General features: G+C 41.8%; 1 protein-coding gene across 1 annotated transcript in view; it reads right to left on the minus strand.

The window, feature by feature from the left end:
• Positions 1-202: 202 nt before the first annotated feature.
• The window catches only part of LOC137344442 (receptor-type tyrosine-protein phosphatase R-like), an 86,251-nt gene continuing 61,376 nt past the window's right edge, over positions 203-25,077 (minus strand). Inside the window, exons 5-11 of the mRNA XM_068007412.1 lie at positions 17,816-17,900; positions 14,061-14,140; positions 13,248-13,385; positions 12,171-12,281; positions 8,482-8,639; positions 7,862-7,975; positions 203-2,729 (exon numbers count right to left, since the gene is read on the minus strand). Coding sequence (XP_067863513.1) covers positions 2,621-2,729; positions 7,862-7,975; positions 8,482-8,639; positions 12,171-12,281; positions 13,248-13,385; positions 14,061-14,140; positions 17,816-17,900 — 795 coding nt within the window. The 3' untranslated portion in view covers positions 203-2,620. The remainder of the gene's footprint in view (positions 2,730-7,861; positions 7,976-8,481; positions 8,640-12,170; positions 12,282-13,247; positions 13,386-14,060; positions 14,141-17,815; positions 17,901-25,077) is intronic.

Here is a 25,077-nt window from a genome sequence, read left to right on the forward strand (position 1 = left end):
GAATAAATCTATTTTTTTAAATGCCACCACCTCACATTTTTTAAAACACACTTGTGTACAGTCTATTCTTAATTCAAATTATCTGTTAATTGTGCGAAAAGTGCATACTGTGCTGCTTTATTAACATTTCTTAATTCGAACTACTGGATAATCCAAATTCTTTACAAGCAAAACTTGACTTTGAATTAACAGAAGTAGACTATAATGTAATAAAAGAAAAGAAAAATTACCATGTTGCTAGATACTTAATTAAAAAAAAACCTGTGCCTGCTAAACTCTGGCAGATTATAATGTTTTCTAAGCCGTTACTGTATTAAAAGTAATGATCTACTTATTCTATCACATGGATGTTAAAGTAACTCATTTGGCTGGAAACCTGCTAATTTATTATTCAAGTTATTTGTCAGAAAACCTGTTTGTTAGCAGATGTAAACCTCTGACCTTTTAGAATGGGATATAATAATTGAAACCAAAATGTTAAAACACAAGTACTAGTGTGGGGAGTTTCAGTGAATAAATCGGTTATTTAGCCAACACAGTAATTTGGTCAATGCTTAGTGGTTTGCGATTTCCCCCCTTCCCCCACCAATTGTATTCTCACCTTCCAACAAATATTTATACTTTTGACTTAGGACAAGATGGTTCAGCCTGTGGACATTTTCAGATTCCTTCAGTGCTGCTTGTTGTTCAGGAAGTGCATATGAATGATAGAAGAAAGAACTCTACCATAGCCAATTTTCTGTCCCTCATCCAAACCCACTGGGGGAATAAGAGTGTGACAGTCAGGCAAGAGTAGCATTACAACTTGGCCCTCTTGACTCAAATACTGTACTGGATGTTCCACAATACTTTTTGGAATTTGAAACCCTATAGAACGGATAGAATATCATCAGGGATCCTAACTATTCCTGAATTTCCTTTATTATTCAGCCTTCCAACCATGTTGTTTTATCCCTTATAGAGTCAGAACACATTACAAAAGACATCCATATACATTCCTGGACACGTTGACTATGTTTGGATGGAGTATAGTTTTAATAGTATTAGAAAAGGGGTGACTGTTCTGGAAGCATGTGAATGAATAATTAAAATATGGCTAAAATGTCGGGATGTCTTTGTGCTCTCATCAATGTAAATGACATTAAAAAAAAACAAAGTTCTACAATTGACACTGTATTAGCAGGGCTGCATGGGGCAGTCTTTGAAGCTGGGTTGAGGCACTTCATTTTGGCACTTTGATAACTGTGGCACTTGCAGTGATGTGGCTTGTGCTAAGAAGACTTCACTTCTGTTGCTAAACTTACAATAAGTAAATACTCCATTCCTCACCAGTGTAATCTCCCAGTTCAGTAAACTTTTTGCAATATAAGTAAATCAAATAATTTAAAAAATTGATGCAATCTTAACAGACTCCACCTATTAGACTTTGACAGCATAATCTTGGAACAGACAAACTTGGGTGTCCTTGTACAAGAAACACAAAAAGTTAGCATGCAGGTACAGCAAACAGTTAGGAAAGCAAATGGAATGTTGGCCTTTACTGCAAGGGGGTTGGAGTACAAAAGATTGGAAGTCTTATTACAATTGTACAGGGCTTTGGTGAGACCTCACTTGGAGTACTGTGTACAGTTTTGGTCACCTTACCTAAGGAAGGATATACTTGCCTTAGAAGTGCTGCAGTGAAGGTTCACTAGATTAATTCCTGGGATAAGAGGGTTCTCCTCTGAGGCGAGGTTGAGTAGAATGGGCCAATGTTCTCTGGAGTTTAGAAGAATGAGAGGTGATCTAATTGAAACATATAAGATTATCAGGTGGCTTGACAGGGTAGATGCTGAGAGGTTGTTTCCCTTGGCTGGAGAGTCTAGAACTAGGGGCATAGTCACAGGATAAGAGGTTGGCCATTTAAGACTGAGGAATTTCTTAACTCAGAGGGGTGTGAATCTTTGGAATTCTCTACCCCAGAGGGCTGTGGATGCTGAGTCGTTGAATATATTCAAGGCTGAGATGTACAAATTTCTGTACTCTAGGGGAATTAAGGGATATGGGGATTGGGCAGGAAAGTGGAGTTGAGGTCGAAGATCAGCCATGAATGAATGGCATTCATTCATTCATTGAATGGCAGTCTCGAGGAACCATGTGGCCTACTCCTGCTCCTATTTCTTATGTTCTTAAGCTCTTATGAAATGAATCTCCATCCTTTTCATGTTTCCATAGAGTTCTCAATGCTTCGTTAAATTGCAATTATGGTGTAAAACATAAATCGGATGTGGTAAAAAATATTAACCTCATATGAAAGCTTAGGTGGAGCCTGTAATATAGTGGTAACCCATAGCAGGGACTTCTAGTCCGAAAAGCAACTAGAGAAATGGTCAAAATCTCTATCTGAAATGTTGCTGAATTTGCCACTAGCCATCGGATGTGCATTAATGTACATATCCAAGGTCCACAGTTATACCTTTATAGATAAATGGAAATCTATTGTATCATCAACAGTAGAATAATGCAATTGCAGAAGCAATTTTTTTTGTTGTCTCATTCATGTTTTTATACTCCTTTTTTCCCTGGAGAAATCTGATTTGAAACATTCACCATTGCTTTATTAAATGCAGAGAGGCGCACTTCACTTTGAAGTTGAAGATGAATCAGACTTCTTGGAGTGATTGCTTTGATAAAGACATAATGTTTGATGCAAGGATTGATATTGCTCACTTGTCTGGATCATTCCACCCCTAAAAGATAGAAGTCATATAATATTTGCAAGACACATTCATAAGAACTTTATACAGGTAATTAATTTTCATAGGAGCAGAGGAATTAGAAGCAATTAACAAATTAACTCAGCTGCTAATTTCAGAAGGCAGGAACTCAGCAACATAAATGTTAACACATCACAGTATTGATTGTACAGACTAACCCTCTTCTGCTATGTTGGGATCCATTTTAATACAGTAGCGTAACCCAAAGTAACATTTGGCACAGGATGTGCAGGCATTGGAGGAATGTAAAGTTCATGATTTGGAATCCTTGTGTAAAGGGACTGAAATGTATTGCACAGAAATCTGTAAATATGTTTTATTTAAACAAAGACATGGTATGAAGAATTCAGTGTTCTTAGAAATTTAGTTAAAAAGTAATGTAGAAGTAGCACATTTTGATACCAGCTACTTTTGAGGGAATTCAGGATTTTTACATTGTTTCCATTTAGAGATTCAAGTGGCTACTTTTAAGCATCATTTATTTTAAGATAGTTAATATTTTGGGCAGGTTGTTGAACTCATCAAAGTGGGAGATGTTGATCTGTGGAATGCAATCCTTTCTTCATGTTGGAGAATGTCAGCATCAAGCATCCCTGCTTCAGATCTATTACAACTGAACCAAGAGTAAAGGTCCCTCCACTCTTCCATCAGAATGTGTCTTAATCGTAATCTCAGATCCCTGCTGCACCAGTGTAAGCTTTTCCATTTCCCAGACCAGTCATTCTTGTCTCCTGTCTGACAATGATTGCCATTTCTGTGCAAGACTCTTGGAACTGGTAGAGAGAAAAGGCACACATTCCAAAAGTCTGGGCTGGATTCTAATCCAGGTCTTTTGAGAAAAATGATAAGGTACTAAATCACTGAGCCATTATGTTTCTCTCTAACTATCCTCCAATTCAGAAAAGTTGCTGCTTTAAATTGTACCATTGGAATGAAGAGTAATCGATGTAACACTTTGTTCAAGAATGGAGGGGATAAATTGGGTAACTATAGACCAGTTAGTCTAACATCAGTTGTAGGCAAACTCATAGACTGACTCCATTGGCATGATTTTAACCTGGAAAATGGGTTGGTTGGGGGAAAGGGGGCAGTAACAATTGCAAAAATCTCAAAACTCGCCCCCAACCCGCCTCCAACCCGCCCATTTCCTGTTTTCATGGTGGCGGGACGAAGGGCGGGCGACCAACCCGCTCTCAGGAGGTGGGCCGGTCAGTGAAAGCTTTTAAGAAGGCAGCAGGCCTCCATTTTCAAAGTTTTTTTGATTTTAGCCCTTGGGGGTCGGGATTCCCGGGCTTTATCCTTCACGCCACGTGAGAGGAGACAAGAAGGCCCGAAACTGTAGGTAAGTGCCTTTATAGCACTGATTGTGGGCCGGAGGTACAGGAGTGCTTTCCTCAGGCCCAACAAGCCTACCTGCAGCGACCCCCCCCCTCACAATCGCTGACCCCCTCACGATCCCTGACCCCCCCACGATCTCCCACCCCTTCACAATCTCTCCAATCTCTTCAGTGTAAAATAGTTTACACTGAAAGTATTGCCTCATTTAATAGCATTCTTCTTTTTAAGATTTAGGTGCTAGCTCAACTCAATAGTTAGCATTCACTCCTGGGTCACAAGTTAGTAGGTTCAAGCCCCACCTCAGGACTTGAGCACATAATCTAGGCTGACACTCCAGTACAATGCTGAGAGATTGTTGGAGGTACTGCCTATCAGATGTGGTCAGTCTGCATGTGCCTGTGGTTCAAGTGGGCATTGAGGGTCACATAGCACTATTCGAGGAAGAGCACCAAGTTCTTCCAGTGGTCAACATTTCTCTCTCAATCAATACTACTGAAGAAAAAGAGGTCAACAGGCCATTTGTAATGTGAGCCTTTGCTGCACAAGTCTCTGCACTCAAAAAATAATTAATTGTGTGAAACATGATGGGCACTATATATTGTGAGGTTTCAGATATGTGCCAAACTGTAATGATGTTATATTGGAACTGCACGGTGCAGTAGGTTAGAACTCTGCCCTTTCACCTGGTAGGCATGGTTTTAAACCTAGCACAGATGTGTTTGATGAAAGCTTCCTCTTTCTACTAGCTGTGAGGGCACTATAAGAAAGGAAGAATTTGCTTTGATATACAACAACAACTTGCATTCATACAACGCTATTAACAAAGAAGAACTTCCTAAGGTGCTGCACAGAAGTGTAATCAGCAAAAATGAATGCCGAGCCAAAGAAAGAGATATAGGAGGGGTGACTGAAAGCTTGGTTTAAGGTGGGCTTTATGGTTGGCTTTAAGGGGGGTTTTGAAGGAGGAGAGGGAGGTGGAGAGGCAGTGGGGTTCAGGGAGACAATTCCAGAGTGTGGGGATAAGGTGGCTGCCAATGGTGGGGCAAAGGGAGAGGAGATTCACAAGGTCTGGATTCAGAAGAATGGAGAGTTCAGAAGGGTTGTAGGACTGTAGGTGATTACAGAGATAGGGAGAGGTGAGGTCATGATGGGATTTAAACACAAGGATGAGAATTTTAAATTTGAGGCATTAGAAGACCAGGTGCAAATGTAGGTCAGTGAGCACAGGGGAGATGGGTGAGTGGGAGTTGGTGCGGGATAGGATATGAGCCGCAGAATTTTGGATGAGTTGAAGATTAAGGAGGGTGGAAGATAGGAGACCAGGAAAGTATTGGAATAGTCGAGTCTGGAGGTGACAAAGGCATCCATGAAGATTTTATCAGCAGATGGGCTGAGGCAGGGTAGAGGCGGGTGATGTTATAGAGAAGGAGGTAAGTGGTCTTTGTGATGGGGAGGATATGAGGTCAAAAATTCAGCTGGGGTTAAATAGGTCCGAGGTTGCAAACAGCCTGGTTCAGGCTGAGACAGTGGCCAGGGAGGGGCATGGTATCAGTGGCATATGTACAGTGTTTGTGGCAGGGGCTGAAGATGATGGCTTCAGTCTTCCCAATGTTTAATCGGAGGAAATTGCATCTCATCCAGGACTGGATGTTGGACAAGCTGTCTGGCAATGTAAAGGCACTGTAGGGGACAAGAGAAGTGGTGGAGAGGTAGAACTGGGTGTTGTCCGTGCACATGTGGAAGCTGAACCAATGCCTGTGATGATGTTGCCAAGGGGCAGCATGTAGATGAGGAACAGGAGAGCGTGAAGTATAGATCCTTGGGAAACCCAGAGGTAACGGTGCGTAGGTGGGAAGAGAAGCCAATGCTGGAGATGCTTTGGCTACGACTGGATAGGTAAGAGTGGAACCAAGTGAAGGCAGTCCCTTTGAGCTGTACAACAGAGGATAGGCTTTGGAGGAGCATTGTGCAGCTGACTGTGTCGAAGGCTGTAGACAGGTTGAGAAGGACAAGAATGAATAGTGCACCATCATCACAGTCACAGAGGATTCTATTTCTGACTTTGATTAGTGCTGACTGGAGAGATTCAAACATTTGAGTTGGAGAAAAGATGGGATCAAATTTTGGAAGTGACACCCGTGCAAGAACTTTGTAGAGAAAAGGGATGTTGGAGATGGGGCAGTAGTTTGTAACGACACAGGGGCCAAGGGTGAGTATTTTGAGGAGAGTAGTGATTACGGTGGTTTTCAAAGGGAGGGAGCAGTACCTGCGGAGAGGGAATCATTTACAATGTCAGCTAGTATGAGGATCAGGAATGAAAGTTGGATGATCATCAGTTTAGTGGGAATGGGGTCAAGGGAGCTGGACAAAAATAGCTCGGAGAGGGCATGATGGGAGATACGAGAGAAATTAGAGAAGGACATGGATTCAGGGCAATGGAGAGCGGAGCCTTGGAGGAAGGTTTGGCATGATGAGCAAGGGGAAGTAGAGGATGGTCTCAGTCTTGGTGACAAAAAAGTCCATGAGCTTCTTGCACTTGTTAGAGATGAAGAAAGGGCAGGGGAGAAGAGTTTAAGGAGATGGTTGATTGTGAAGAAAAGATCCTGGAGTGGTGAGTGGTTTTGGCAGAGGAGAGTGAGGCCCAATAGAGCTTGATGTGGTCCAGCCAGATCTAGTGATGGATGGTTCAACCAGTTTTGTGTCAAATACGCTTAAGTCTACATCCTTTGGACTTGAGGAAGTGAAGATGAGAGCCACCGGGGTGGGAGAGAGTAAGGGTTTAACTGGGGACAAGAGCATCAAAGGTAGAGAACAGGGAGTGGTTGAGCAAATCAACAGCTGCAGAAGTATTGTGGTGAATGGAGGGCATAGGCTAGACAGTTGGGAGTTTGAAAATACGTTAGTAAATGACTTGGGGGAGAATTTATTCTGAGGCGGACACAGAAGGATGTGGGATTGGAAGGGGCTAAGTGGATGAGAGTGGTGAAGGATACAAGGAAGTAATCAGATATAGTGCCTTTCATATTCTCAAAAGTATCTAAAGCATGTCACGGTTAACAAATTTTCTTTTGAAATGTAGTCACTGTTGATTTATAGGCAGATGCAGCAATGAATTTGCATACAGCAAGTTCTCTAAATAGAAATTAGAGAAATGATCAATTAATCTGTTTTGGTGGCATTGATTCAGGGATGAATCTTGACTAGGACAAGTTCCTGATTTTGAGTCCACCTCAACAGGCAGATGGAGCCTTCATTTAATGTCTCAACTGAACGATGGCATCTCCAACCATGCAGTACTCCCTCAGTACTGCACTGAAATGTAAATCAGGATTATATGCTCAATTCTGGAGTGGAGCTTAAAGCCACAATCTTCTGACTCAGAGGTAGAGTTCTACCAACTGACACTTTGTAAAATAATTTTGGAAATCTATCTGTTGCACTAACCACAGACTCAGTAAAAGAAATGGCCACAACTTGGCATAAATTGTCAATCTTATTCAGAAAAAGTGTAAGGATGGTTAGTGTGAGATTTTGAAAAAATTATATTGGTGGAGGAGAGGGTGTATATCTGAGTTTGAGATTAAGGCATATTGTTTGCAGCCAGCAGTGTAGTGTGCTACACCTACCTTACTTGAGAGTGCATGATGTTGACACAGGATACTAAAAATGTAATTATTGCAGTCTAAAACATTTCTACCCATCCCTTAAAGCACAAAACTTCTAAAAATTCTAGAAATCTTACTTTGGTTAGAAGCATCAACACTGACCTGTCTGTCCGCATCTGACACACAATTCCTAGTATGTCCACTTCATTGGTCTCTTTTATCTGTTGGCACCCGATGCTTGTAGCAATGAAACAGCCTGTCCTCCCAATCCCTGCACTAAATGCAATGGTTATTTTCGTTATTAAAGACTTAATGAGGTGCAAATTAATTACAAATCATAACAGAATAATGAGTAAGTACAGAGTAAACACAGTGAGTTTAAAGTGACTGCTGCTGTTCTGATGAAGGGGCAGTGCCTTTAACAAGCAATGTTTGTCAAAAGCTTTGTGTGTTTGTCAAATACGGAGACATTTTATGCTGAAATCTTAATGCGTTGGTTGTGCGGTAGCCTTGTGATAGAAAGGATATGTGACTCTCGGCTATTTTCCTTTCTTGGCAACATTGATAATGTTTCTTTAATAATTCTGAAGAATATTACATTACTAGAAAAATGTATTACTATTTCTGTTATGACATGAAAAATTGTGCAAAAATAGCACAAAGTAGTTAAATCCATATCTTCATCAACCCGCCAGGGGCTAGGAACAGTTCATCTGCATGGCCTTTTCCACATTTTGTACAGAATTGCTACAATTGGGAGTTACTTAAAAATAGTTTCTCACCTGCAATGAACTACAATGGGCCCCCTGTTTCCTGCAGTCTGTCTGCTTTCATCTACCTCATGTACAAGATCCAAGAGTGATTGTGCTGTGTCTGGAGTCTTGTGATCTGGCCAGGAGGAGTACCAGTAGTGCTTTACACTTCGAGACTCTTTTGCATCCTGGAAAGAAGTAAATCATTTTACCGTCCTTATAGAACCTCCTTACTAAAACCAATGGCGATAATTACTGGTCCCCTTCCCACCAGTTTTCCTTTTCTGCTAATATGCTGGTCTTCACACTCCTGCTGAAATGTCTGTCAATGATTCTCTTGCCACTGTTATTAGAGGCAGCATGGGAATGGCGTGGGGAACTGTCGCTCCAGTTTTTTCTTTCTCCTACCTGAGGATATGTGCCTAGCTTCTACTTTTCACCCTAAAACTACAACTGCCATTAAAGAAATGAACCTTTGTGTTTACGGCACTAGTACTTGGTATTTACAGCTTACCTTGGCAGCATTCAACTAAGAAATCTCATATTGCAGTTCTTTGGGTCAGACATTAAACAGACGTTTGCTAGATCAAGTATATGTTAAAGACACCATGGGATCATTCAAAGAAGAGCACAGAGTTCTCCTGGTGTTCCATCCAACATTCCTACATTCCTTCATGAACCAACACCACCAAAAATCAGATTAACTGGTCACTGATCTTGAGTCTGTTTTTGGAACATTGCTAGTAACGGAATGGCTGCCACATTTGTCAATGTAACAGCAATCACAACACTTCAGAATTAATTTATTGTATGAAGCACATTGAAATATTTCAACATGCTAAGGCATTGTGTAAATGCAACTACTATTATAAAACAAATATATTTATTCATTTACAAACGGCACTACTGTACCATCAATCTTTTTAATTGAACTATAATCTCATAGTATTCATTTCCCTTCAATCGATTACCTAGGGCATGATTTTAACTCAGAAAAAGGAGCGGGTTGGAGGGCAGTAAAAATTTTAAAAATCTAAAACCCGGCTCCAACCCTCCCATTTCCAGTTTTAACAGAGGCGGGACAAGGGGCAGGCGACCAACCAACTCTTGGGAGCCAGGTCGGTCACTAAAAGCTTTCAAGGAGGCTGCAGGCCTCCATTTTAACAGATTATTTGCTTTTAAACCTTGGGGACTGGGATTCCCAGGCCTTCTAATTCACGACATGTGAGAGGAGGTGAGAAGGCCCGGCTCAGCAGGTAAGTGCCTTTATAGCGCAGCTTGTGGGACCAGAGGAGCAGGAGTGCTTCCCCCAGGTCCAACAAGCTCAGCTGCAGTGACCCCCACCACGATCTCCGACCCCCCATGATCTCCGACCCCCTCAGGATCTCCGACCCCCACTCTGTGATCACCGACCCCGCAATGACCCCGGCCCCCCCGATGACTGACCCCCCCGATGAACTCCGATGACTGAGTCCCCCCCCCAATGACTGACTCCCCTCTGATGACCGAGCACCCCCACCGATGACCCCGATGGCTGAGGCCCCCCTATGACCCCAATGACTGAGCCCCCACTGATGACCCCCAATGGCTGAGCCCCCCTATGACCCCAATGACTGAACCCTCCTGATGACCCCGGATGACTGAGCCCCCCGTTGACCCCTGATGACTTGGCCCCCTGATGACCCTGATGATCCCGATGACTGAGCACCCCTGATGACCCCCGAAGACCGACCCTCCCAATGACTGAGCCCCCCCCCGCTCGATGACGCACCCCCCCCCATCTAGGACTTACCTGCTCGCATCCGCTTCCTTCCTCTTCTCCCATCCAACTGAGGCCAGCCTTTCAATCAGGCTGGCCTGTCTGGCGGGAAAACGTCAAAAAATAAATAAAAGACATCCTTACGTCAAAATCGTAAGGACGTCCGAGAAACCCGTACTTCTGGATTTCCCATCAGGAATTCCATCCCCTGCCCCCTTCCTGGCTCTCCGATAAAATCATGCCCCTAATGTTCTTTTTACATAGAAATTACAACATGGATTAAGGCCATTCGACCCAACCAATCTGTATTGGTGTTTGTCTGCCACATGATCAGTAGTCCTAATCCCAAATGCCCACCCCCTGTTCTATTTCCCAAATATTCCCCTGCCTTCAATCACCTGTTTAACCTAATCTTAAATGTTGACATAGTCTCTGTTCAATCATTAACTCCAGTAGTGTATTTAACAACCCTAGAACCCGCTATGTAAAAAAAAGTTTCTCTTGCTCTCTGTCCTAAATCTCTTATATTTAAAGTTGGATCTATGTCCTTTTGTTTTAAACCCATCAAATACTGGAAACAAACTGTTTCTACCTGCCATCTCTTCATAATTTTAAACACCTCTACAATTTACCCTGTAATCTCTTCTTTCTAATTAAAATAGCCCCAGTTTTTCACGTCTTTCTTCATATTTGTATTTCCTCAAATCAGTCAGCGTGCTAGTGAATCTGTGCTGTATCTTCTCTATTGCCTTAACATCCTTCCTATAGTATGGAGCCCAAAACTGAACACAATTCTCCAACCGTGGTCTTACTAGGGTTTTATATAGATTCACCATTACATCTCAACTTTTTTTTTTATTCGTTCATGGGATGTGGGCGTCGCTGGCGAGGCCGGCATTTATTGCCCATCCCTAATTGCCCTTGAGAAGGTGGTGGTGAGCCGCCTTCTTGAACCGCTGCAGTCTGTGTGGTGAATGTTCTCCCACAGTGCTGTTAGGAAGGGAGTTCCAGGATTTTGACCCAGCGACGATGAAGGAACGGCGATATGTTTCCAAGTCGGGATGGTGTGTGACTTGGAGGGGAACATGCAGGTGATGTTGTTCCCATGTACTTGCTGCTCTTGTCCTTCTAGGTGGTAGAGGTCGCGGGTTTGGGAGGTGCTGTCGAAGAAGCCTTGGCGAGTTGCTTTAGTGCATCCTGTGGATGGTACACATGCAGCCACAGTGCACCAGTGGTGAAGGGAGTGAATGTTTAGGGTGGTGGATGGGGTGCCAATCAAACGGGCTGCTTTATCCTGGATGGTGTTGAGCTTCTTGAGTGTTGTTGGAGCTGCACTCATCCAGGCAAGTGGAGAGTATTCCATCACACTCCTGACTTGTGCCTTGTAGATGGTGAAAAGGCTTTGGGGAATCAGGAGGTGAGTCACTCGCCGCAGAAAACCCAGCCTCTGACCTGCCCTTGTAGCCACTGTATTTATATGGCTGGTCCAGTTAAGTTTCTGGTCAATGGTGGCCCCCAGGATGTTGATGGTGGTGGATTCGGCGATGGTAATGCCATTGAATGTCAAGGGGAGGTGGTTAGACTCTCTCTTGTTGGAGATGGTCATTGCCTGGCACTTGCCTGGCGCGAATGTTACTTGCCACTTATCAGCCCAAGCCTGGATGTTGTCCAGGTCTTACTGCATGCGGGCTCGGACTGCTTCATTATATTCAGTATCTCTTGGCAATAAAACCTAGTATTCCATTTGCTTTTTTATGGCCTTAGCCACTTGAGGTGCTGTCTTAAAAATATCTTGTGAGCCTGAACCTGCTCTTTCATAGAACCCAACCTGTCCCCATTCAAAGTATAACTATTATTTTTTTTTAACCAAAATGTATCACCTCACATTTACTGACATTGAATTCCATCTGCCACTTTTTGCTTGTATTAAACTGTGATAATTTGATTGTTGTTCCAATACCTTAATGCTTAGATCCAGAATAGTATACCCATCACATTCCATTAGGTTGTTTACAACAACTTCAAACCTGCCAAAGGAGTCTTGCCTTTCTGGCCAATAGACAACACATTTCTGAAAATACAAGAAGCCTAGTATAAGAGGAAAGGAAAGATCTTGCATTTATATAATATTTATATAACATTAAGAATGCTGATTAAGCTTTCTCAAACGTTTCAGTTGTAAGATTCCTTAAATTGTAATAGTGCACTTAAAAATAAGTAAACAAGGCACTTTAAATAAAGTCTATGCTTTGGATAATATCTATTTATTGCAGCTGATGTATCTGACTATGACCTTGATACAATTTGTTTAGTTAAAGTCTGTTGCAACATAAGAGGGGAATTCTGCTGTTAGAGGCAGAGCAACTGTATCCACCCGAGCCCCAACCCATTTTCCTGGGTCAGTGCTGATTAAGTGTGCATGGTGGGATTCCTATCCTCAACAGGGAGCTGGCCAGTGCATAGGAGGACACTCCAATGGTGCTGCAGGAGAGACTCCGCTGCAACATCAGAAGAACCAGCAAGGGACAGAAACATCCCAAAGATCTCAAACCAAGATTCACTAATTCCTCAACAGAGACAAGAGACATAATGGAGGAGGCTGCTAAAAGAACCCCTCCCTCCATGGGGGCACTTTAGGGTATTTACCACTGCTGCCCGTGGCACCCCCGCCCCCTGTAAGGCAACAAAAAGATTTAAATCCACCTGGGCCCGGATAACACCCCCCCAACACCGTCACCATTTGTATGTGATGGGCAGGGAAGGAGTGGGTGGAGGCAGGGCGAGGGAAATCCCAATTGCGGCGATAAGCCCCACTCTCTTATTTTCCCGCTATATCCGCCACAATCCCACATAATTTTGAGTTTGATCGTGGGAGGAAAGTTCCTGCCTACCCCCCACCCATCTCCCCAAGTAATTATTTTCCTCAATATTAAAATCAGTGTTCCACAGGGAAACCATCTTACCACTGGCATAAATCTCATAACTCTGTTACTGTTTTAATATGGAATGGAGTAAAGGAGCTGTCATATCTACGTACCTCATTCTTCTCTTTTAGCTTTGTAATCATCACAATTATTGGACAATCTTCTTGCCAAACCATCTCCCAGAAGTCATTTACTGTATTTTCCATGGGGCCCTGAGTAGCAATGTATGCTTTCTCCTTTCCTCCGTATCCCTGAGTGAAAGAGATAAACAAAGATGATCATACCCAGATGCCATTTAATACTAGGTTCACATGTATGAAACTCTATCCGGTTTGCTCAGAAGGTTGAAATCCTATAGGAAAAGACAGGAAGTTATTGCTCACAATAACACAATAAACCAAAAAAACAAACAGCACTATACTGGAGTGAATTGAAGTTCTAGTTACAATCATCGTATATAAAAAAATTCCTTAAATATCCAGGTTCGAAACCAAATCTATTGAAAGAAGAAATTTAAAGTCAAATTAAAAGCAATGGATGTTTGCCTTTAAATTAGAGAAGGTATCAAGGGCATTGAGAATAGGATGGATAATGGGGGAGGGGGTGTGATGGGAGGGGGGGAAGCCTTGGAAGAATCGGAGACAGATCATGGAACAAACAGGATGGAAAATCAAGGCCACTGAATTAGTTGAGGAAGTTAAAAAATAGACAACAATGTCTACTCATTATTAATTTGAGCTATATAGATAGGAATTTAGAACTTGTTAAATACTTGTCCAAAGGGCAGATGTTGTGAAAAATTAACACTAAACTCAGTTAAACTGAGACAAAATCTACACCAAGAATTATTATTTTATGTGCTCTGCTAACCACAGACTGGAGCAATTTTCTATTTTGTTGCTACCATGAAAAGAAAGTAATCTTACCCTAATGTAGTTAGCATTAATATAGGAGCTCAGGTGATTATCATGCTTCCCCGATGTGAGGCAGACTCGGGTCTGTGGGTCTAAAGAAGGGCAAAACAATTTTTAAAAGCATGGTAGGAACACCCAACATTGCAGTAACATTTCTGTTCATCCAAAACCTGAAATATCATCCAAAGTAAAATCATTCAGAAATCCGAGTAGATGCAGTGGAGAAGAATATTTTTTTCCTCTGGAATTAGGGATGTCATTTGATGTTTGCACTGGGGTTCCCAGTTGGGCAAAGATACTGGACGGCATTGTTATTGCAGGTGTACAGAGTAGATATGGACAGTACCAAATAAATCATACATTGAGAGTGTAGTTCATGCATTGACCTAAGTGAAATCAGCCTGGAATGTCTTGGACCAGTTCCCAGTGGACAGAAATACTCCTCACAAAACTATCTAATTTGGCTGCTATTGGATAACCTGGTGTGGAAAATGTCAGTGTGTTCTTCTAATTTTGGGGTTTAATCACAATGGACAGAATTTCTCCAACCCTCTCCAGAGATGTAGATGGGAGGAAACTCTGCCCAGTCTAGCAGGAACCGTGAACGGAGCTGAGAGTGCTTGATTGCCCACATTGGCTACCAAAAAAAGAAAACTTCCACTGATCTTGACAACCACAAATGTGACATGCAACAAATACAAATCATTAGGAAGTAGTAGTGAAACAAGAAACCTAGAAATACATTACTGTCCTGTGCCTTTCAAAAATAAAAAGGGTACATGAATAATATGCCCTTCTGTAACCTGCACAACAGGACAAATGCTGGCAAATGAGTCATTTAGGATGCAATCTAAATATTCATGTTAACAATGATACTGCTCAATGCAGGTAGAAGTACACAGGGCACTGCTTATTGACCAATTTGCCGCATATTGTCTTTCACCTTCCACTCAACAATTTCATCTGAACAAATACGACACAATGTTCAACAAAAACATAGCCACTCCACTTTTTGTACTTTTTGCATGTGATATCTGAGGTGCATTCTGTAACGGTAGTTCCAATAAGATGGCATAAATATAGTACCAAAAATTGGGAATCTAAGGTTCCAAGGCCTTACAACAAACATACTGTTGAAACGCAGACCTTAAAAATGAAGTTGGGCAAAATTTTACACTTTAGACTTTAAATTGTTCTGCTCTCCAGGTAGAATTTGGCCACAGATCGATGACTTTTCACTGAGCATAAAAACACAGGTAACTGGAAGCCATGTTTTGCTCAAATAGGAATTTGTATTCGAGTTCTATTTGGATAAAGAATTCTGTGATTACATGATTTGTTACATTGGATCAGTCTTATTTTTAGCTGACACATCTTTATCTGAAATTCATTCTTTTTGTAAAATTTAGTAAACATTTTATAGAATCACAGAAAGTTACGGCACAGGAGGAGGCCATTCGACCCATCGTCTCTGTACCGACCGAAAAAGAGCTATCCAGCTTAATCCCACTTTCCAGCACTTGGTCCGTAGCCCTGTAGATTACGGCACTTAAAGTGCACATCCCAGTACTTGAGGGTTTCTGCCTCTACCACCCTTTCAGGCAGTGAGTTCCAGACCCCCACCACCCTCTGAGTGAAAACATTTCTCCTCAACTCCCCTCTAATCCTTTTACCAATTACTTTGAATCTATGCCCCCAGTCATCGACCCCTCTGCCAAGGGAAACAGGTCCTTCCCATCAATTCCATCTAGGCCCTCATAATTTTTTACACCTCAATTAAATCTTCCTTCAGCCTCCTCCGCTCCAAAGAAAGCTCCATCCAGCTCTATATAATTTACTTTTTACATATTGCCAGACCTGCTGTATTTAATTAATTTGATTTGTCTGCTCAGGCCTGAAAAGCGTGGCCAGGGTTGATTTTTTCCTATTCATGTGTGCCCTGGTCTGATATTTAGTTAATTTGATTTCTAAGAACAGGGCTGATTTTATGTGTGTGTTTGTGATCAGGTTTGGTGTATTTAATTTGATTTCTGACCCAGGACTGATTTTATATGTATGTGTTTATGCCTAAGTTTGATGGATGTATTAATTTGGCTTATAGTGCTCCGGATGTCATTTTATCTAAATGCTCGTTGACCCAGGTCTAATCTTTTTTTGCTTATTGTAATTACTTGTTTGCATGGCCCAGTGGCCCAGGAAATGAAAAATGTTTTTTTTAAAAAAGGAGCAAAAGTTGAAAAGAAAGCAGTGGTTATTTAGGATGAATACCTAAGTACGTAGAAGTAAAACAGAGAGAAAGATGAATACACAAACAGATAATAAATGTGATATACAGAGCAAAATGAATATAACATTTTTCATTGAAGACATTGCATGTGTGACTTTAAATACGACAAAGCAACAACTGTTCAATTCTCTGAACCCATAAGAAGCTGAGCCCCATTGAAAGTGCGTATTGACAAAAAATTCAGTTTTAACCATCTTGTCAGTTTTTTTAATTGAGTGTTCTATAATCTTTTAGAACTTTTTTTTCAAATTTAGTACAAATATATATTATCCTGGATAATGTGTCTGAGTTGTGGTATAATTTTAACAGTGGATCATTGTTAACTTTTTTTAAGTTCATTCTCGGGACATGAGCATCGCTGGCAAGGCCAGTATTTATTGCCCATCCCTAGCTCCCCTTGAGAAGGTGGTGGTGGGCCGCCTTTTTTAATTGCTGCAATACAAGTGGTGAAAGTACTCCCATGATGCTGTTAGGGAGGGAGTTCCAGGATTTTGACGATGAAGGAACGGCAAAATATGTCCAAGTCGGAATGGTGTGTTACTTGGAGGGGAACCTGGAGTTGATGGTGTTCCCATGCACCTTCTGCCTTGGTCCTTCTAAATGGTGGAGGTCCCAGATTTGGGAGGTGCTGCCGTAGAAGCTTTGGCGACTTGCTGCAGTGCATCTTGTAGATAGTACTCACTGCAGCCACTGTACATGGTGGAGGGAGTAGATGTATACAACAGGTACTGTAGCTAAGTGAGTAAAATTCGTCAGATTGCTTTGCCTCTCTAGTCCTCACTGCGTAAAATATGAAATGGGTACAAGACATGTGAATGAAATATTCTGACTAGTGATAATGGATACTGAAATCAAGGATGTTGAATATTATATACATTCCATGAGTGAAGAAGGTGGCATAACCAATGAAAACAAGGTTAGTTTGGTTATCAATCCACTTATTTCCTACATTACAACAGTGACTGCATTTCAAAAGTTATTCATTGGCTGTAAAGCACTTTGGAATACCTTGAGGTCATGAAAGGTGCTCTATAAGTGTAAGCTTGCTTTCTTTTGTCAATAATAGTTTTTGATAAATGAGAGATTCTATAAATTGTTTTAATCAGCTAAAGCATACCGGTTGATATGCTAATTTTAATTGCTCAGTTCAATAAAAAGCAAAGAAACCTATTAGCTTTGCTTTGGTAAAATTATTGTCCAATAGATGTGTTTCTATGTTCAATAGTTCTGAATACTTGGGACTGGAATAAACACAACACATACAAAGAACAAAATGATGTCTGATTAGTACATACACTCCACCATCCTAACAGTGTTAATATTAAAATAAAGTTGCAATAAATGCCCTTCACAGGTAGTCAATTACATTTTTCATTCAAATTCACATCTCCACAAGTTTACAGACTGGAAGCTTTTATAAACTGCATCAATCTCCCATTAAGATTGTTAATATTACATAGTATTTAATCATCAGACTTACTTGGTAAAATAGTTTTATATCTGTTCTTAGAAGCGTGCCCTGGGATATTCAATTCATCAGGTTCAATAAAATTGGGTGGAATTTTCTAAAAGGGAGAAAAAGGACATGTCAGAATGATGTTTGAATTTTTGTACAGTTTAGAGGCTGAGTACAATTTAAACATTCAAGTACAGAGCTCCTGAGAATTTTATTGTTAAAATTGGTGCTGGCTAAAGGACTAAGAAACTTAAGAATAGTAAATTTACCTAAAAGTGTCCCTGTGTGGGATACTGTCCTCTGGTGTGATTGGAGGATTGGGAGTTCTGTTCCCCAGGCCCCAACAATCTCAATATGCCATTTGGGACTTAATTCTCTAAATGTATTAACATTGAGAGTTAAGGAAAGCACTGTGGTATGGTGCAGATCTGCACATGTCAGGAAAGTCCAAGGTTATACCCCTGGCTCAGCAAGACTAGCAATAGGAAGACTACATTTGGCTACAGCGTCCTTGGGCCAGGTTTCAGAAAGAAACAAATTAGGGTTCCTATTTGTGACAATCCAGGGCCTCCTGCTAAGTGTGTGACAAGCCGGATGCTGTCTTCACCCGAAACCTATGATGTCCCCAAGGTTGAATAATCTATTGCCACTCAATGTCTGAATCGCACATAAAAATTTAAAAATGGTTACTTGGACAAGGTGCAAGAGGGTGTCCTGGACCTGGAGCCATACCCCATCAGGATTTAGCGTCTTTAGAGAGGAGGCTAAAAAATTGTGGCTGGAGAGAGAAGGACAAAATCTTCTTTCTGCTGAGACCTTACAATTTCAGGGTACATTCAGAGCACATTTACCAACATAGAGGTAGACAATCAATACTTCAATATTAGTTGTGATGTGCACTTTACTCGATACTGAATTGAAAGTTGTATCTAGGTAATGAGCAGTCACTCCACAGTGACATTACTTTTCTCCAGGTGATGTAAATGATTAGTCACTAACAGCATTCTCATTTTTAGTGCTCCATTTATTTGCGTGTGACTCTGGAACCCATTCATTTCTACTTAACAGTATTTTTTCTTGAATGTTGCAACTACCTAATATCTGTCATTCAGTGTGTACATATTTTCCATCATCATATTTTATTTCCATGTAATATAACTGGTGATTCTTCAAGATAGTAGTCAACAGCAAAAGAGCAGAAGACCACATTGAACATTTAATCTGCCATTTCATATAATTTCTCCACTTTCTTGTTTTAATTTACTTTCTCCACTCTCTTTTACATTTACTTTCTCCGCTCTCTTTTTTCATTTAATTAACTTATTTGGTTAATTCTATAATCTTTACCATTCATTCCTAACGCTATGCAATTGAGCTGAACCTACCATTGTGACTTGACACTATCACACAACAGTGCATGTGTGCATTCTAGTAACCCTCAGTCTCTCAATTTCTATTATGAAATGGTGATAGACTGAGCCTAAAGGGAAGGAACAGAATAACCAAGTAAGTCCAGTAGGTGGAGCTAATGTCTGGTCAAACAATTGCTCAGTGTGCCAGTCTGCAAGGGTGCCATAAAAGGGGACATTCAGGTCTGTCAAGTCTCACTTATTTGCAGTGAGGCTCAATCCTTTGGTGGACATATTTAACATATTTTGATCTATTTTACTGCTAAAAATAAACATGGCTCCATCTATTTAAATGGGTTACAATTTGCCGCTTTAATTTTGATTATAAATCTCACGCCTGCGGCGTGATTTTGACCCGAGCCGAGAAGGGGGAGAGGGGGTCAACTTGCGGACAGGAAACCTGGAAGTCTTTTATTTTTTTTTGTCGGTTTGCCGTTGGACTGACCGGATGATTGACAGGCTGATCTCAGTCGGATGGGAGAGCAGCCAGGGAGAGGACGTGGTCAGGTAAGTCTTCAGGTGAGTCTTTGTTTGTATGGATGGGGAGGAGGCATGCGGGGCATGGGTGGGCAATGGTGGGCACAGGGCATGGGTGGGCATTGGTTGGCACATGGGCATGAATGGGCACGGGGCATTGGTTGGCACGGGGGTCGTCAGTCATGGGGGGAGGGATCCGGGGTCAGTCATGGGGGTTGTCAGGATCGGAGGTCATGATCGTTGGAGGGGATCGAGGTTGGGGGTCCGTGATCGGGGTCGGGGGTCCACGATCATTGTGGGGGAGGATTGGGGATCGGGGTTGGGGGTCCACGATCGGTGATCAGGATCGGGGGTCCGTGATCGGCGATCGGGGTCAGGGATCCGCTATCAGGGAACAGGAGGGGGGGGCTCCACGATCAGGGATCGGGTGGGTCTGCAATCATTGGGGGGTCGCTGCAGGTAGGCTTGTTGGGCCTGAGGGAAGCACTCCAGCTCGTCCCGGCCCACAAGCTGTGCCAGAAAGGCACCTACCTGTTAGTCTGGGGCCTTCTCACCTCCTTTCATGAGGCTTAAAAGAGAAGGTCCGGGAATCCCAGCCCCCCTGGGATTGAGATCGGAAACTGTGGGAAAATGGAGGCCCAAAGCCTCCTTGAGAGGTTTTATGGCCTGACCCGCCTTCTGCGAATGGGTTGGTTGCCCACCCCTTGTCCCGCCCCGGTGAAAACTGGAAATGGGTGGGTTGGAGCTGGGTTGGGGCCAGGTCTGAAATGGTTGAAATTTTGAATGCCCCCCCACCACCAACCCACCCGTTTTTCACTGTTAAAATTGTGCCCCTAGTGTTGGCAGCTCTGGACATGTCTGTCAAATAAACAACATCTTATTAAATGTTAGTCTTGAGTTCATCACTTCAGGATACATATATGTTTCTGCTTTTTTTTTCAAATTCCCCATATCATAAGTATCTCTGCACTGATAGGATTCTGTTGCTGAGATTGCTGTTGCTTAGAATGAAGGAAGAATTATGCTGACCTGATGTTCCCAGTATCCATTTACTTAGAGCACTCACCTAAATTAACAACTATACAATAGTCCCAATTATATTTTTTTCTTAGTCATTATTTTAAGCACATTTATTTTGTACCAAAGTGGGGTGATAATAGCATTCAGGACTGGAACAATGTCTTCTCTACTTTATCACCACAATGAAGAACCATATATATTTACAGGGCTAAGTTGCACAGGGCATGACTGCTTCATCATTCTGTGATGTGGAGATGCCGGTGATGGACTGGGGTGGACAAATGTAAGCAATCTTACAACACCAGGTTATAGTCCAACAGTTTTATTTGAAAATCACAAGCTTTCGGAGCTTACCTCCTTCGTCAGGTGAGTGAGTGAAGGGTTCTAAAATCGCATAGCATATATTAAGCTGGGAGACGGTCACAGTAATCAAAGCTGTCGTTGGTGTTCAGACAGGTTCGCCACGGAAAACATTACATCCCATTATACTGAATACACAATGGGTCAGATTACACAGACAAAGAGAGAAAGAGACCCGAAAAGCAGAGAGAGAGAGAGAGAGAGAGAGAATGTCCAGTTGTATTAAAAACAGATAACATTTTTTTCCGCTGGTGGGGTTACGTGTAGTGTGACATGAACCCAAGATCCTGATTGAGCCTTTCGGGTCTCTTTCTCTCTTTGTCTGTGTAATCTGACCCATTGTGTATTCAGTATACTGGGATGTAATGTTTTCCGTGGCTAACCTGTCTGAACACCAACGACACCTTTGATTGCTGTGACCGTCTCCCAGCCTAATATATGCTATGCGATTTTAGAACCCTTCACTCACTCACCTGGCGAAGGAGGTAAGCTCCGAAAGCTTGTGATTTTCAAATAAAACTGTTGGACTATAACCTGGTGTTGTAAGATTGCTTACATTCATCATTCTGTGTCTACAGTGGTGCCAATAATTTTATCCTGTTGATTTAGGTTTCGAGAATGGTACGCAGGAAGAAATAAAAACGAGGAGAAATAATCACAGCAATGAGACCATGATCACTATATAATCAAAACGTACAGCAGGATCCTCTTTAATAATATAATTACACCAGTTAATGACTGATGTTCTCACACATCCATGACATTGCTCATTTGTTTAGACAAGTCCATTTGTGTTCAGCAGGGCTTCGGTGTATGTCCTTTAATTATAGCCATGTGGTTAAAAAAAAAGAAAAGTACTAAATGGCATTAGAACAGGACAGCATATATCTGGCTTAACTTACATGGGGAAGCTTGTTTGCAAAGCCTTAGAAGGGTGGGGATATATATGGCTAAGTACTGCATCTGTTTTGTACTTGTTTCACATTTGTGGTTTAGTTTTAAAGCGTTGTTGTGATGGATATCCTAATTAGCAGACTTCGACCGTGAAATGCTGCAATTATCCATTTTGTGAGAATGATGCACTTGGTTTATGTGGGACAAGAAACATGTTAGCTTGGAAACATTAGAATCCGTTCCAGTGCTGTGTCTATGGGCTATTTACAGATTGATTGGGACTTTTGTTTTGCTTTATTCTCTGCTGGGTATGTTAGCCTTTTGCTAGGGTTCAAGACTCCACAGAGAGACTAAACTAAGATCGCTCTACAGCTAACTGATTTTTCAAAAAACTTGGATACAACCAGGGCTAAAAGGCTCAGCTAAAGTTACCAATGACATAGGTAAAAAAAGGTCCTGCAAGGTGAATTTAAGGAGTTAGGAGATAAATTAAAAAGCAGGACCTCAAAGGTAGTGATCTCAGAATTACTACCAGTGCCATGTGCTAGTAAGTATAGGAACAGGAGAATAGACCAGATGAATGCATGGCTGCAGGGATGGTGTAGGAGGGAGGGATTTAGATTCCTGGGACATTGGGACCGGTTCTGGGGAAGGTGGGACCTGTACAAGTGGGACGGGTTACATCCAAGCAGGACTGGGACCGATGTCCTCGCGGGGGTGTTTGCTAGTGCTGTTGGGGAAGGTTTAAACTAGAATGCCAGGGGGATGGGAACCTGAACAGGGAGATGGAGGAGGGGGAAACAAGGATAGAAACGAAAGACAGGAAGGGAAGAAGCAATAGTGGAAGGCAGAGAAAACAAGGGCAAAAAACAAATAGGGACATAGTGCAAAATAATACTAAGATGACTAGCAATCTTAAAAAGACAGTCTAAAGGCATTGTGTCTTAATGCGCGGAGCATTCGCAATAAGGTAGATGAATTAACACCGCAGATAGATATTAACGGTTATGATATAGTTGTGATTACGGAGACATGGCTGCAGGGTGACCAAGGATGGGAACTGAACATCCAGGGGTATTCAATATTTAGGAAGGACAGGCAAAAAGGGAAAGGAGTTGGGGTAGCATTGTTAGTAAAGGAGGAAATCAATGCAATAGTGAGGAAGGATATTGGCTCGGAAAATCACGATGTGGAATCTGTATGGGTGGAGCTAAGAAACACCAAGGGGCAGAAAACGTTGGTGGGGGTTGTCTATAGGCCCCCAAACAGTAGTGGAGATGTAGGAGAGGGCATTAAACAGGAAATCAGAGACGCATGCAGGAAGGGTACAACTATAATCATGGGTGACTTTAATATACATATAGATTGGTCAAACCAAATTAGCAATAATTTGGTGGGGGATGAATTCCTGGAGTGTGTACGTGATGGTTTTCTAGACCAATACGTTGAGGAACCAACTAGAGAACGGGTGATCCTAGACTGGGTATTGTGCAATGAGAAAGGATAAATTAACAATCTTGTTGTGCAGGATCCCTTAGGGAAAAGCGACCATAACATGATAGAATTCCTCATTAAGTTGGAGAGTGAAGTAGTTGAATCCGAAACTAGGGTCATGAGTCTAAATAAAGGAAATTACGAAAGTATGATGTGTGAGTTGGCTATGATAGATCGGGGAACTTTACTAAAAGGGATAAGGGTAGATAGGCAATGGCTAATATTTAAAGAACGTGTGCAGGAATTACAACAATTATTCATTCCTGTCTGGCACAAAAATAAAGCAGGAAAGGTGGCTTAACCGTGGCTTACAAAAGAAATTAGGGATAGTATTAGATCCAAAGAGGAGACATATAAAATTGCCAGAAAAAGCGGCAAGCCTGATGATTGGGAGCAGTTCAGAATTCAGCAAAGGAGAACAAAGAGATTGATTAAGAGGGGAAAAATAGAGTATGAGAGTAAACTAGCAGGGAACATAAAAACTGACTGTAAAAGCTTCTATAAATATGTCAAGAGAAAAAGATTAGTGAAGACAAATGTAGGTTCTTTACAGTCAGAAATGGGGGAAATTATAATGGGGAACAAAGAAATGGCAGAACAATTAAACACATACTTTGGTTCTGTCTTCACAAAGGAGGGCACAAATAACCTCCCAGAAATGTTAGGGAACCAAGGGTCTACTGAGAGGGAGGAACTGAAGGAAATCAGTATTGGTAAAAAAAATAGTGCTAGGGAAATTAATGGGGCTAAAGGCTGACAAATCCCAGGGCCTGATAATTTACATCCCAGAAAACTAAAGGAAGTGGACCTGGAAATAATGGATGCATTGGTGATCATCTTCCAAAATTCTATAGACTCTGGAACAGTTCCTACAGATTGGAGGGTGGCAAATGTAACCCCACTATTTAAAAAAGGAGGGAGAGAAAAAACAGGGAATTACAGACCAGTTAGCCTAACATCAGTAGTGGGGAAAACGCTAGAGTCTATTATAAAAGATGTGATAACAGAACACTTGGAGGGCATTAACGGGATTGGACAAAGTCAGCATGGGTTTATGAAAGGGAAATCACGCTTAACAAATCTACTGGAGTTTTTTGAAGATGTAACTAGTAGAATAGATAGGGGAGAACCAGTGGATGTGGTGTACTTGGATTTTCAGAAGGCTTTTGATAAGGTCCCACACAAGAGGTTAGTGTGCAAAATTAAAGCACATGGGATTGGGGGGAATATACTGGCATGGATTGAGAATTGGTTGACAGACAGGAAACAGAGAGTAGGAATAAACGGGTCTTTTTCCGGGTGGCAGGCAATGACTAGTGGGGTACCACAGAGATCAGTGCTTGGGCCCCAGCTATTCACAATATATATCAATGATTTGGATGAAGGAACTAAATGTAACATTTCCAAGTTTGCAGACGACACAAAGCTGGGGTGGAATGTGAGCTGTGAGGAGGATGCAGAGAGGCTCCAATGTGATTTAGACAAGTTGGGTGAGTGGGCAAGAACATGGCAGATGCAGTATAACGTGGATAAATGTGAGGTTATCCACTTTGGTTGTAAAAACAGAAAGGCAGATTATTATCTGAATGGTGATAGATTGGGAAAAGGGGAGGTGCAACGAGACCTGGGTGT

Source organism: Heptranchias perlo, chromosome 27 (genome assembly GCF_035084215.1).
Source record: "Heptranchias perlo isolate sHepPer1 chromosome 27, sHepPer1.hap1, whole genome shotgun sequence".
NCBI lineage: Eukaryota > Metazoa > Chordata > Chondrichthyes > Hexanchiformes > Hexanchidae > Heptranchias > Heptranchias perlo.